The sequence below is a fragment of the Echinops telfairi genome, unplaced genomic scaffold, assembly GCF_000313985.2.
Source record: "Echinops telfairi isolate 266 unplaced genomic scaffold, ASM31398v2 ScPeMD7_7420;HRSCAF=8458, whole genome shotgun sequence".
NCBI classification, from domain to species: Eukaryota; Metazoa; Chordata; class Mammalia; order Afrosoricida; family Tenrecidae; genus Echinops; species Echinops telfairi.
The window spans coordinates 40,076,373-40,091,961 of NW_022111320.1; the positions used below are offsets into that span (position 1 = coordinate 40,076,373).

General features: G+C 39.0%; 1 protein-coding gene across 1 annotated transcript in view; it reads right to left on the bottom strand.

The window, feature by feature from the left end:
- KCNH8 (potassium voltage-gated channel subfamily H member 8) overlaps window positions 1–15,589 on the bottom strand; it is a 420,233-nt gene that overhangs the window by 132,662 nt on the left and 271,982 nt on the right. The window contains exon 7 of the mRNA XM_004704022.2: window positions 12,616–12,823. Within this exon, the coding sequence (XP_004704079.1) occupies window positions 12,616–12,823 (208 nt within the window). The remainder of the gene's footprint in view (window positions 1–12,615; window positions 12,824–15,589) is intronic.

Sequence of the window (15,589 nt, forward strand, 5' to 3'; positions counted from 1 at the left end):
AAAAAAAAAAAAAGAACTGTCCTTTCATATAAGCACTTTGGAATGTCTCACTTTATATATTACACCAGGGATATTCTTAGTACTGATACTCATCATCAATACAGAAAATCTTATCAATTTAATAACTATTTTTACCACAATCTTATAAATAGTCTAAGGATTAGTAAATCTGTAATGATTGGATAAAAGCTAAAGCTTTTTCTATAAGTATCCATAAAAGATAAGCATCAACATATGTATGTAAATCTACCACCAATTTACATTGCTAGAGTGAAAAATAAGTAATAAAGAATTAACTCTTGGTGGAAAAAACACAGGAGAAAATGAACAATCATTCTCATGTTGTCATCAAGAAAAAAATCTATAAGTAGCTATGAATTTCAAATTGGTTATTGTACAAAAAGTCAGAGACAAATTTTTTTACAGGGCAAGAGCAATGCAGATAATCCTACCCTTTCCACCCTCTTAATTGTGAACTGGGTGACAGTTCACCGAGCACACGACTCTTTCATTCAACAATTCATACATATTTTCATATATACATACATACATATTTAATCCCCATCATGGCTTAGTGACTTTCTCCCTGTCATTTCTGTTTACCTTCCTTCTTCTCCCCTAACTCTTCTGAACTTGACCTTGGGAAAACGATGCTGCTTTGATCACACATGGTTAATTATTCTAAGGTGTGCATACTTCCCCAGTATTAATGTTCACCCCAGGGACCTATAATTTGGCTGGACTGAACACGGGAGTGTGTTCAATTCTGGAAAGGAAAAATAATTAAGGACCATTCTCCACTGTTCTATAGACCAGAGAAAGAATATGTGGTTAATATATATGAAAGATGGACAATGACTAAGTAAGACAAAAGAAGGATGGATGAATTTCAATTATGATGCTACCAAAAATCACTGAAATCTATATCATAGGCTGAGTATACCATAGGAGTCCTGCTGGTGTAGTGGTTACCTGTGGAGTTACTAACCACACGACCAGGGTTCCCAAGCCAAAGCAGATCTGTGGGAGAAAGATAAGACTTTCTACTCCCGTAAGGAGTTACAGGCTTGGAAACCCACAGGACAGTTCTTCCCTGCCCTATGGGGTCACTATGAGTCAGCGTCTACTGGATGGCAGTGGGTTTTGAGTGCATGGGCTGGTAGAACAATGAACATATTGGCAGAAATACAGCCAGAACGTTCTTTAGAAGTATGGCTGGACATGCTTTCCGGTTGTTGCTAAAGAATGACATTATCCTTAAGAATGAGTGGGGCAGAGAGAAAGAGGGAGACTCTTAAGGAGTTGGATCGGCACATGGCTGCAACAATGGGTTCAAAGTCAGCAAGACTTCTGAGGATGGAGCAGCACCGTGTGGCAGTGTTTCATTCTAATGATGCTAAAATTGCGAGGTGTTTGAACTGACTCCATAGCACCTAGGAACCTAAGAAGAGGAACAACAAGAACACTTAGCAATATTTGTAGTTAGGCTCATGAATGCTAAATGTTCTAAAGGAGAGAGAGAAGGGGAGAAAGAGCAATATAGTTCCTGCTCAACTCCCAGCCCCATCCACAGGAGAAACACGAGACTGTCTACCCCCATAAAGAATTACAGCCTAGGAAACCCACAGGAGCAATTCTACCCTGCCCTGTAGGGTCGACATAAATTGGAACTAACTCAATGACAGTAAGTTCGGTTTTGGTTTTCAGGGTTTGGGGCTCAACTGTCCGAAGTCTGAAGGAATTCAGTGCCTGGATAATCAGAATATTCAAAAGAAAAAAACCATTAAAAAAAAACCAATAGAATTCTGACTTTGGGCTTCCTATAATTCAACTGTCTAAGCTTCAGTAATATAGTTTTAATGAACAGATCAAGAAAAATGTTGTTTTATGGCAGTAGACAAGAAGTTCTGGTGAAACAGTGGATAACACATTGAGCTGCTAACCACAAGGTTGATGGTTTGAATCCACCACTGCTCTGATGGAGGAAGTTGAGGCTGTGTGCTCTTGTGAACATCAGGAACCCCAAGGGGCAGTTCTGCCCTGTCCTACTCCTTTGCTACGAGTAAGAATGGACTGAGGGTCCATGAAGATGGAATATCTGACCTATTCCTGCAGAGCTGCTGTGAGAGGATACAGGCGGTATTCCTCGTCTCTAAAGAATGAGATCATTCTTCTGCTTCCTACTATGATATTGCTTTGCCTTCAGTATATTCCACAGAACTCCAGATTCATGGGATGTGAACAGAATACTAATAACGTGCATTATAAAAAGGTAAGGTGCTGAGGTAAAATACATGAGTGCCACACTCTGTTCAGTAACATTTGATCAGTTTCTGTGGGGTTTCTCTGAGCTTCTACTATGCGATTTTTCCCCGTTAGTACTTAAGAAAAGGGACAGAGTGTTCTGCAATCCTCAGACTTCCATAACAAGAGAATCATTTGGTGGATGGAGTGTCGCTTGGTAAGAATACTTGAGAAAACTCTGGGGGAAAGAGATGCTGAATATTAGTGAGCCTGGCAACTGCTAATTGATTCAATGCTCAACCTGCTACCTGAAATGCCCAAGTCTCTTTTAAAAGATTGAGAGCATTTTGCAATTAAAAGCTAATTTTTGGCTCGACATGCCCAAATAAGTTTTAAACACACCAGGGAAGATTGTAGACATAATTTAACCTCATGATGAGCAATCACTTCTACTTTATTCTCAATTTTTCATAATAAGAAATTTATTGGTACACGCAGGAGTCACATATAGAGGAAGCCTGGGTTTGGGAAAGAAATCATTTGCTATTTATGACAAAAAGTAGAATCTTGACTTCAAAACATGGAGATATTTTCTGGCTTCTTGATGTCATCATTAAATAAGACAGAATTAGCAACTCTTTAAAAACTGACGGCATTTGGTTTTAGTTTCTGAGAACTAACACTAATATGCATTGTTTCTGATGATGAAATGTTAAGTGCTGTGTTGCTTCGCGTCTGAGGTCCATTCCTTCTAATGAAGCTCTGTGAGCCATTAGGAATCAGTTATGTCTAAATAAATTTATAGATATGATGAAAGTTGGGAAAAAGAAAAAAAGAGAAAAAATTAAGTTTACCTGGGTTAGCACTGATTTTAACTAGGGAGAACCAAGTTCTCCCAAGGTCTGAAATCTTTTTAAAACCTTGCTCCTCACAGTGTGGTTCAGGGTCAAGAGCAGCATCAGCCTCACCTGGGAGCTGTCAAAAACACAGGGTCCCAGTTCCCACCCTAGACCTGCAGAATTACAAGCTGTATTTTAACAAGATTCCCTAGGAAATTCTTATACACATCAATATTTTAAATGCACTGTTAAAAACAGACAAAGATTACCAAACAAACAAACAAATAAAAACACAGCAATGACAACAAACAACAGCAAATCTTTCAGGACAATTTTAATGGTTGGAAATCTGAAATCTTAAATGTAGGCTCTCCTCATTCTCCCCATGTCTTTATTTCATATATTTCCAAGAATGAGAATCTACAGGCAAGGATTCTCTAGATAGTATTTCATAATACTTTTTATAGAATCTGAATCAGTATAGGCTAGTAATATTTCCTTCCTGAGGGAAATTTGATGCAGGTATTAAAATAACCAGTTCATAATATCATAAGCTTGGCTATTTTTTTCTTACATAAAGCTTATAAATGCTAACCAAACCAAAAGCAGTTAATAACTAGAGAGTCTTTCAAATCAATCAGCTTTTATGATGTTTTATCCAACAAGGATCAGGAGATTAAGGATTAAAATTGTCAATGAAAATTTGAAAAGGATGTTGGACTTAATCCTTTTTCCCATTCTAAATTCTTGAACCTGTTTTGTTTTGAAAGCCACTGATCCAGATACAATTTTGGGCATCTACAGTGGATAAGCGTGCTCAAACCATAGGATTAAGAGATGAAAGAGCTCCTCACTACTACAAAATAATCTCATCTCTAATTTTTGAAGCAAATCCGTTACTTTCAGGTTCAGTGTGTCATGCCCACCTGAGAAGGAGAGACAGCTTTGAGAGAGAACATAAGGGAACATTCCGGCTACAAAAGGCAACTGTGGTGACGATTCAATCTAGCTGAGGAAGCAGATCTTGGGAAGGAGGATTCCATAATTACACTGAGCAGCAATGGTGTCAAAGGCAAAGATGGTACTGTAGATGTTATCTGCTTTGGGGGAGCGAGGGGTTGATCATATCCTATTAGGAGTGAGGAAGGTCTCCATGGCGCATTCTAATGGGAAGAGGCAAGGTCCTTCCTGTTTCCTACTAGGCAGTGTAGTCAGAGAGGCTCCACGTGCCCTGGCCACTCAGTGGCTGACCTTGTGACAGATGCTTGGCTCACTGGATTCTCCCTTCAGGGCTTGTGAGTGAGACAGGAAAAGGACGGTGAGTGCTCACAGCAGCTACATTGGCAATGACAAATCCACGCCATCTTTGCAAACTGTCAGCATTGCGCTTTCTGTACTTGGGCGTCTGAAGTTGCTTGGCTCATGACCCTCTCTCAAGTTTTCTTTTCCATCCTTCGTCCGATTCTGTGAGTCTGCTCAACCCGTCAATGAATTCGTTATCTGTTTTTTAAATTTTCTTCTTGCAATCAAGACCCAAAATTTAGGAAATAGGGCTTTTCTGACAAGAATCATGATTTAGAAAATAGCACTTCTTTGATGATAGTGAAATCGTATTGTTCTTTTAATCCCACCCAACTCACTGAGGTAAGTGTGCAGTGGGCTGCAGCTTGAGACGGGAATCGACTGGCAATAAGGTCAGTGGTAATGGCAATGGGGCAGTGACCAGTTAAAAGAACATGTTTTGTCCCAAACACTAAAATTGCTAGACGCTACCGTGAGTACATCTCATCCTCACAGAGCCTATGGGATGGACACCAGCACACCCATTTTAGAGATAAGGAAACTAAGGTCATTTTAGTCAAAATGACATATCTGATCCATTTCAGGAGTGAAGCCCACATCTTTCCAGTTTCAAAATACAACTTCTGTGTTCTACTGAGGATTCTGATGGGATTGTCAAGTACTAGTTGAACACTATGTATAAAACCTTACCACTATCTTCAATTGAATCTTGAGAGAGATAAAAATTAAAATAACACATCAGTACATGACTCAAAATGTAAGGAAATATGTGAAGTCTCGCCATACATTTTTAGCTGAATATTTATTTAAGCCACCATTAAAAACAAAACAAAAAATAGAAAAAAAAACTAATATAAAGTCCTCATAAAGAGATCATTGTGATACATTTCTTTGCAGTCAAACAAAAATTAAAATAAAATAAAAACATAGACACAGTTGTGACATACTTCTTTAATACAGTGCTAAATCTTGACCATTAAGCACTCATGAAGTTTATTTCTCAACAAACTATAAGGTACAGTCTCCTATCCTAGGCTTAGTAGGCAGATGTATATATATATATATATATATAATTTGTGAAACTACACAAAACAACTAATCTTTCAGTACCTGGCTTTCAAGGAGAATGTTTGGTCAAAATTTATTTTGGAAATATGCAAAAGCAGATAATGTATTGTCCAGTAATATAACTAGACCTGAGGGCGACATTTTTAAACCCAGATCCTAATGGCTTTCCCGTATAAAAAGTTAAATATTCACGAGTCACAGCACATGGTACATTCTTTCATTAGTAGTAATTGCTATAATAAAATGATAATGATAGTTATACCAGCTGATATTCATCAGGCAGTTACTGGGTGCCAGGCACAGTGGTAAATGTTTCACATGCATTGCCAAATTTAATACTGGCAACTACAGTGAGGCTAGTACTATAATCATTGCTGTTTTACAGATATTGAAAATAAAGCTGAGAGAAACATGGCTCCCTGGTTCTTGGTATTTATCTATAAGATTGCTGCTCAATAGAGAAAGGGTGGCTAAGAGTCAGAATTGACTGGACAGCAGTGACTTTGGTGTTTTGGAAGTCCAAACTCTAAAGTATCACATAACCAGTCTTTTATGAGCTGATCCCTATCGACCTACCTGCTTAACCTCATCACTCTCCTACCCTGGCATATATCCACTCTTAGTGCTGATTCTAGTGACTGCTTAATCTAGTCACTTCCCTGCTGTCACATGCCTTTCCTTTGCCTCTACACAGATGAATTCTAAGCATCCTTTAAAGCTACCTCTTCCAAGAAAAGGAAGATTTAGGTGCCACCTCTATGATTATTACTGCAACAGAATTTATCATACTGCAATAAGCATGGTGAATTACGATCTTTGGTCCCACTAGACTTTAAGCTCCATGACAGTCAGCATCTTATGTGCGACGGCATCTTTAGTGTAAGGACAAATATCTGATGGATGTTAAAAAATTCATAATGACCCATCTAGTGCTTGCCTGGCCACACCACCAGCATCCCCTAAAACCTGAACCCTTGTACACATTATAAGACTTTTATACTGGAGGAAGAGGAGATCAGAAAAAGGGGACATTTTTAGTAATGATGTATCAGACAAGGGGCTAATTTTAAAATTTATTTTTAAAACTTCAACACATACACAAAAAATATTCCAAGTATAAAAACGTCCGAGGCTCTGACATTTTATCAAAGAAGATATTCAGAAAGCCAGAAACACGAAGACAGACTGAGTCACAGCCATTGTTCTCTTGCTTGTAGGTTCTCTCAAGTTGGTTCCGACTTACCTTGACCTTTTCTACAACAGAACAGAACACTGCCTCATTCTGCGCCATGCTCACAATAGTTAGGGACAGTTCTACCCTGTCCTTTGAGTCAGCAGTTAGTTTGGTTGGGTTTTTGGTCTCTCCGAATAGCATGTCCAAAGTACGTGAGATGAAGACTCACCACCCTCACTTCTAAAGAGCATTCTGACTGTACTTCTTGCAAGACAGAGTTTGTTCTTTTGAACATCCACAGTGATTCCACTATTTTTGCCAGCATCATAAATGAATGCGTTGATTCTCCTTAGGTCTTCCTTATTCACTGTCCAACCCTGACAAGCAGATAAAGTCATTGAAAACACCATGGTCTTTAAAAGTGACACTCTTGTTCTTCAGCACTTTTAAGAGGTCTTGTGCAGCCACTTTACCCACAGTAATATGTTATTTGATTTCTTTTTTTTAATAATCATTTTGTTGGGGGCTTGTACAACTCTTATCACAATCCATACGTCCATCCATTGTGTCAAGCATATTTGTACATATGTTGCCATCATCATTCTCAAAACACCTGCTTTCTACTTGAGCCCTTGGTATCAGCTCCTCATTTTTTCCCCTCCCTCCCCACCCCCTCTCTCCCCTCCCCCATGAACCCTTGATAATTTATAAATTATTATTTTGTCATATTTTACACCACCCAATGTCTCCCCTCACCTGCTTCTCCACTGTCTGTCCCCCAGGGAGGAGGTTATATGTAGACCTTGTAATCTGTTCCCTCTTTCTCCCTCACCTTCCCTCCACCGTCCCGGTATCACCACTCTCACCACTGGTCCTGAGGGGTTCATCTCTCCTGGATTCCCTGTGTTTCTAGTTCCTATTGATTGTTGCTTCCATGAGCATTGATTGTAAATCTGAGCAAGATGAAATCTTTGACAATCCAGTATTCTCTCTGTTTATCATGATATGATCTATTTGCTTAATTGTGAGGATTTTTGTTTTCTTCATATTGAGTTGCCATTAGTAAGACACAAATTGAAACAATGTAATATTATGTTACTCCAGCACTAAGAGCAAACTTCAAAACTTAGAAAATAAAAAATGCTCCTAAGGGTATGGAGAGCAAGAAAGTCCCTTACACTGCAAGAGGAACTGTAAAGTGGTGCAACCACTGTGGAAAATGGTGGAAACCTCTTTAAAAGTTAGACAGAGACACACTCTGTGTTGAAGTAAATCTCACTATTAGATCACCTACAGAATAAAAGAGTCATGATGTGAAGAAATATACTCACACCCATGTTCATGACAGCACTACTCACAATGACAAAATGGTGGAAATAACTCAAGTGCCTATCAGAGGAATATATAAGCGATAGTGCATTCACACACTATAATACTATGCAATGTCAAAGAATTATTAGAGCGCAGACAATACCTTGGGTAAAATGAAAGACAACATACAATAACTATGATGTCATCACAGTATGAATAGTGACAAATGAAGTCATTTAAAGTGCATACATGTAAAAGACAATAGAGGCAGATACTGTCAGATGCAAAAGTCTTCAATAATTGTAATGGAAAATGATATCTATGAGTAGATACAAAGGTAGGTACACAAGCTGAATTGATGGAGGAAAGCAAATGGGCATACACCAAAGGAAATAATTAATTCACAGGAGTCGTGGATCATGTGAAACACTGCATTCATTACCTGGAGAGCAGAAGAATTAGATGGTGCCCAGCTACCACAAGTGATCACTCTGATCAGCAGCAAAATAAAAGGTACTGAACAGAGAGGAAGAAAAAAATGTCGAACAAAATTGAAAATTGTAAAAAGATAAGACTTACTGGTCCTATAGAGCTGACTGACCCTCTTCAACTATGGCCCTTAGATAACGCTTCAAACCTGGACCTGAGTATCCACCTCTGGGTATCAACTTTCAGGCAAATAATACACAAGCCTGTAGAGTGAAAAACAGCACTCGGGAGGAATGCACTCCTTAGTGAACTCAACCACACGAGACCAAAAAGATGGCCTTTTCCAAAACGCAACGCTCCGAAGTTAGGAAGGGGCAGGGAAGAAGGTGGAAAGGAAACGAAGACCACAGGAAAGGAGTGGAAAATTATTATCTTATTAAGGGGACTGCAACTAATGCTGTGAAATAAAATGTGTATAAATCATTGAAAACTAATATGTTCTATAAACTTTCTTCCAAACTACAAGGGAAAAAATATAAAAACAACCTTCAGAACTCTATAGCTGTATGTGGTGTCAAGGACAAAAGGGGGAAAATCATTACATTTCAGGGCAATTGGCAATGATTACAAAGGAAGCTGTATCTGCTATTGTTAAAGATGGTCTGTTCTGAACATAGACTATTTCCTCAAAGATAAATAGCAACTTGCACTGTAACTAAATATTACTTGAGTAATTACCTGGGTGATGCAAGATGGGTGGACCTTAAAAATTAAAGCTGATGTTAGGGGTCAAATTACATAGTCAAAACTAAGTCAGACTAGACTTTCAAGTATTCCATTTTAAAATTAGGTAGAGAGGTCATAAGTTTTTGTTGGTGCCCACATTGCAGCTGGATTGTGTTTTAAGGAACAAGTAATACAAGAAACTTTATAAGATGGGATGGTTCAAGTATTCAAGTCTACACACCCAACATATGCAGACATACTTAGTATATGTACAAATGTGCTCGACACAATGGATGTATGTATGGATTGTGACAAGAGTTCTACGAACACCCAATAAAGTGATTTAAAAAAAAGAGGAAAAATAAATAAAATATATTCCAGAGGGACATTAGGTCAGAAAATCAAATCTTTTCAGCTATTTGATTATAAGAATGCAGTCATCTAGATAATGGACATCCAAAAGTGTCAGCTCCTAATGTCTAGAACATGTCAGTGTCCCCATAAATGGTACAGTTTCACAGATGTGCTAAATATAGGATTTGAGATGCAATTATTCTCGATAGTTTGGTGGATCTGAATGCTATCATGAGGGTCTTTCTAAGTCTTTTTCAGCAGAGGAAAGTGAGACAGACAAGGGCAAGCCTATATGTGCACAGGGGCAGAGACTGGGGTCACAAGCAAGAAAAAAAATTATGAAAAACCTGAAGGAGGCAAAAAAAATTCCTTTTATAACCCTTCTGAATAGTGCATATATTTCATATGCTTGGCTGCTAACTGAAGTATGGTCAATCCAACTCTTTCCAGAGACCCCCCTGGCATTCATGGAGGTGCCAAGGCTTGAGATCGATTGACAAGGTTTGGAGGAGCTTCTAAAGGGAGTGTACAAATCATATTGGCAATACCTGGATTTCAGATCAACAAAACTGATTTAGGCCTTCTGGCTTTGAGACCAGTGTGAATACATCTCTGTTGTTTTAAACAATGTTTTAAAATTCCTTCAACAAGTTTAAGGAATCACCACTGAGCTTGTGGAAATTAGTTCTAGCAGCCACAAGAAATGTGTACACTCAGAAAAGCCTATCAATTTCTCTACATGGCCTGATCACGGGATAAATTTCCTGAGTCACCAATTTTTCTTATATCAGTTGATATTGGATGGTTGATACTAATGGCTTATTTGGGCACTGAGCTCTGGCAATAAGAAAAAATATATGTATGCTGTAAACAACAGTGAGTTGGCTCTTCCTTCAAACTCACAAATCATGAACCCTGAAATAGGCTTCCAAGCGACCTAATGAGTTTTAAAAGAGGAAATTGAGGTCCAGACAGGTAAATGAAATATGCCGGAAACCACACAGTTGGAGCCACGACATAAGAGAGGTCTGTTGACAGCCCCCCTCTCCCCAGTACAACACTCTTTTCCACATTGCATCATGCTAATGTTCTCTGTGTGGGTACGTTCCCATGTACAACTTCTTGTTAATGACATTAAACCATAACACCAGGATCAGGAGCAAGAATGGAGAGGGGCAAAACAGAGGCAGTGCAAGTGCTTGGGAGACTTCGGTTGGAAAACAAATAAATCGACATGTCTGTGGAGTGGCGTGGATAGCTAGTCTGCAGCGGGACTGGGATGTTGGAAAAAAATGAGACAAAGAGCTGTCCCCGTATAACTAAATTTGAGAACAGGAATAAGCTGAATTTCCCTATCTGGACACTCTCAGACTAGACAAGACTTACAAATTAATATGAGTACGTATGTCTGGGACCTAATGGAAATTAGGTCATCACAAAAAAGAATCAGGTGGCTAGCCTCAAATCAGAATCTTACTATGGGTTCACAACAAAGCGCCAGGAATCGAATGCTGTACATTCACGGAATGCCACGTGGAAACATCGGAGTTATGTGCCGAGGAAACCTTCAAAGCAAAGTTATGGAAAGGGGAACCGTAGTGAAGGGCTGAAGGTGTTTGATGTCAAGTACAATCCTGACCTTGAGTCTTCTTGTACAGAGTTGACTCTCTCCTTTGCTCTGTTCCTCACTCCTTCCTTCCCTCCCTCTTCCTTCCTCCTCTCCTATTCTCTTTATTTAGGATGCCCTTACTTTCACTCTGCAGTTTTAAGTCTGTCTACCTTTCATTTCCAAGAATCAAGCTTCACAGGCAAGGAGCAAAAGGAGTGCTCTTATAAGGAAGATATGAAGACCATTCTGAGATGATAATTATCAGAACACATCAGTTGCTTCATATAGCTGTGGGATAAAACTGAGATAGGTAGGGGCAGTTCTTTATTTCTGAGAATTGGGGCCCACAGGTAGGGATTTGAAAAACGTGCTTTTATGGATAATATAAGAAAACCTTTCTGAGATAAAAATTATCAGGATGCATCAGGTGCTTTGGTAGCTCAGGGATGAAACTGAGAGGGAATTGTAAGAAACTAGACGGTGGGCTCATTCCCTTGAACCTCTTTTCTTAATGTCTTAATGATGCTCTTTGAAGCCTTTGTACATGCCCTATGGTGACAAAGGGGTTGTTACGAGTGCATCGTGCCATGATGTGCCAGCCGGAGTTGTTTCTGTCTCTGGGGATGCGCTGATGGATTTGTCACTGTGCAAAGGTCTAAGATTTTTGGCGCTGAAGACAAGTGAAGAAATTTCTAGCCAATGAATAAACTAAGTATATTCCTCTGAATAAACACCATGCTAAGTGGGGTGGGGGTGGGTGGGAATCGACCTAGGGTGCTGTGACAATGCTCAAGTGTCAGACCTCGAGAAGATGGCAAATATTTTAGGACGGAGGGTAGCAACCTTGAGAATGTTCATTTTCTATGAATTTCTTGGATTAGCATAATTTAAAAAATGTGCTTATATGCAGCATGCTTCAGATATATTTATGTACAATTAGGCAACTCCTAGATGATCTGCTCTAAACTCTGTGTCTTTGGGGGACACAGCATTTTATAAGTTGCATTTTTGCATATCCAGTCCTTTCTGACACCATCTATTATTACAGCACAGTATATATATAATTGTGTCATCATGATAGGTTGTTATTTTTTTCAAATGAAAAACAAGGTAAGGATATGTGTTCGATTAATTTACAACTTCAAATGCAAATGACATTTAGAACTTTTTTCCTGATTGAAATCATTGCGATGATCAAGGACAGGCCACTTTTCCAGAGTCTTACTCCTACTAGTTTTAAATGGGAATAAGTCAAGATAAGAACACACAGTAATATCAGCACACATCTACAGTCTTGTTAGTCCCTGTGAATGGATACTTTACTTGGGAAGCTTAATTAATTACTCTTTGGGTGGGGAAGATCATTCTTTAAAACACTTTCTTTAAAAACGACTTGTATCATGGACAACAATCATAACAGAGATAAAAAAGAAAGAAGAGATGAAGTTCAAGTCAGAAGGCACATTGTGATAGACTCAGTGTTCATCTCCTCCAAATGCCAGACAGTCTTCCTTTCCAATTTAAAAATGGGAAATATATGACAAACGTTAAGCCCTTACCAACTTCCCACTTCAGAAGGCTGTTGTCGTCCCTCTCCATTTTTCCAATGACATACCAGATACACGCCATCCAGTGCGCAAGGAGCGCGAACATGGACATGAGCAGAGTCAGGACGATGGTGCTGTGCTGGGAATAGCGGTCCAGCTTCTGCAGGAGACGCAACAGTCGCAGCAGCCGCACAGTCTTCAGGAGATGCACAAGTGACACCTGTGGCGGGAACGAAGGGTAGCACGACTTGGCCCAAGGGTTAAATTCACACCGATCCTTCCTCTTCACTTACAGCCATGCTGGAAAATTCTTGAACTTAAGTATAATCCTGACTCTAAACCTATGATTATCTCTATAATGTATATGTATATGCCAAATTGTATTGAGAGATAATAAGGATAAAGGATGGTACGGAACACAAACTAAGCCCACTGCTGGTGAGTTCAATCTGAGTCATAGAGACCCTGTACAGAGTTTCAGAAATGGCAAATCTTTCTGAGTGAAAACAGCCTCATATTTCTCCCATGGAGCTTTTGATGGTTTCTGCTGATGCTCTAACAGTTAGCAGTTCAATGCCTAAGGCACAGTGCCAGCAGGGCTCCTGAAAGGCAGGTGAGATGGTTTAGGTTCTTTGATAAATACTTTTCCTCTACTGTCTGATTTCATATGTTCTGATACCTACTGGAAAAATATAGTATCAGCGCTAAACAAAAAGGTTCTTTCACTTTCTCTCAAGCCTACCTTCCCACTCCCATGCCAGCAAGTTGTCTTCATAAGAATGAATAGAGCTTAAAGTAAAAGCCTGGAAAATGCTACATATATTAGCTGTTGCTTTTTTAGCATTAAATTCATGAAACTTGAATGAATTCTTTTCACAAGTATAGACTATATTATCCTCCTTCTAACATTTTCAATGGACAGAGAGGAAAAATGCCCGAAGCAAGTATATTTTCATCTCTCCAACCAATGTGCTCAGGGGAAAAAGAAGAAAAAGAAAGACGTTTAGAAAACCTTTACAGGTCTTTTGGTGCATTTACTGCCTGCATTAAGCAACAGACATATAGCCAGGAGAATGCATTTGTTAATTGAATGAGTGATTCAATTACCAAGAAACAAAATCCTCCAAACTCAGCCTAACAATAGAGATCCAATAAAGTATGTTTGACTGCAATCTTGTATATTATTCTCTATTCAAATTTAATGCAATCTTGAGAGTGACTGAGGAAAGTGGTGTGAGCTAGATATGCTCTGTTACTTCTATTTGTGACTCTGTGTTGAGTTCTTCCCCTGCATAGTCAAATTCACAGTATCATTTCTCCAGCTGGTGGAAACCAGAGAATCCACCTACCACGCTTTCGCAAGCGCACCTTTGTACCTTGGAAGAGTTACTCAGGATGGAATTTACTTGATACGCAGATAACTGATAGGTAGATTTGTGATTCATAGGTGAAATAGAATGAGGAATAAACGTTTCAAATGGAATAAGTCATCTGTGAAGGGCTGTTGAGTCCATTTTGAATCATAGCAAGCCAACGCACAACAGAACGTCTTGCGTCCTCCTCACCATCGTTCTTCTATTTGTGCCCAGTGTTGCAGCAAACGTATCACTCCATCTTGCTGAAGCTCTTCCTCAACGTGATGTCCCTCTCCAGGGACTAGTCTCTCCTAAAAACATGTGCAGTCCGTGAGACATAGACGTACCATCCTTGCTTCTAAGGAATATTCTGGCTCTACTTCTTCCAAGACAGATTTCTTTTGTTGTTCTTTTGCCAGCCTATGGTACATTCAATATGCTTTGTCAGCACAATCATTCAAATGTATCAATTCTTCTTCAGTCTTCCTTGTTCAATGTCCAACTTTGGCCTGCAAGTGAGGCGGTTGAGAATACTGTGGCTTGGGTCAGGTCCACTTTAGTTTAAGAAACATCTTTTCACTACTTTAAAAGAGGTCTTGGGCAGCAGATTTGCCCAATGCAATGCGCCTTTATTCACTTGACCGCTGCTTCCACAAACATGGATTATGGATCCTTGATGCTCCGATCTTTTCTCCGTTTCTCATGCTGTTACATGTTGGCCCAGTGGGGAAGATTTTGGGTTTCTGTATATATATATTGATTTGTAATCCATTAAAAAAGTTGTAATGCTTTATCTTTATCAGCACGTGCTTCAAATCTTCCTCATTTTCGGCAAACAAGATGAGTCATCTGCATATCATAGGTTGTTAATATCTTCTTAAAATCCTGATGCCACATTTTTCTTCATATAAGCCAGCTTCTCTGATGATTTGTGCAGCATACAGATTGAGTAAATATGGTGAGAGGATAAACCCTGATACACACTTTTTTTGAGTTAAATCTTTTTCTGTCAATACAACTGCCTCTTGATCCATTTATAGGTTCTCCATGAGCACAATAAAATCTTCTTGAGTTCCCAATCTTTTCAAGGCTATCCATAGTTTGTTATGGTCCACACAGCTGAATATCTTTGCATAGTTAATAAAATACAAGTAAACTTTTTCTGGCATTTTCTGCCTTCAGCCACAATTTATCTAACATCAGCAAGGATACCCGTTGCTTCATATCCTCTTTTGAATCCAGCCTGAATTTCTGGCAGTTCCCTGCCAAGGTAGTGCTGCAACTGTTGTTGAATGATCTTCAGCAAAACTTTACTTATATGTCATATTAATGATAATATTCTATAGTCTGAGCATTCTTTTCAGTCACATTTCTTTGGAATGGGTACAAATACAGATCTCTTACAATCAGTTGGCCAAGTAGTTGTCTTCCATATTTCTTAGCATAAATGAGTAAGTGCTTCCAATGCTTCATCACTTGTGCTGAAACATTCAGTTCATGTCCCATCAATTTCTGGAACCCTGTTCTTGGCTCCAGTATAACTTGGACTTCTTTCAGTATGATTGGTTCTTGATTATAGACTACTCCTTAGTATAGTATGTTCTTAGTATTTCTCAACAGGATTGAATGTC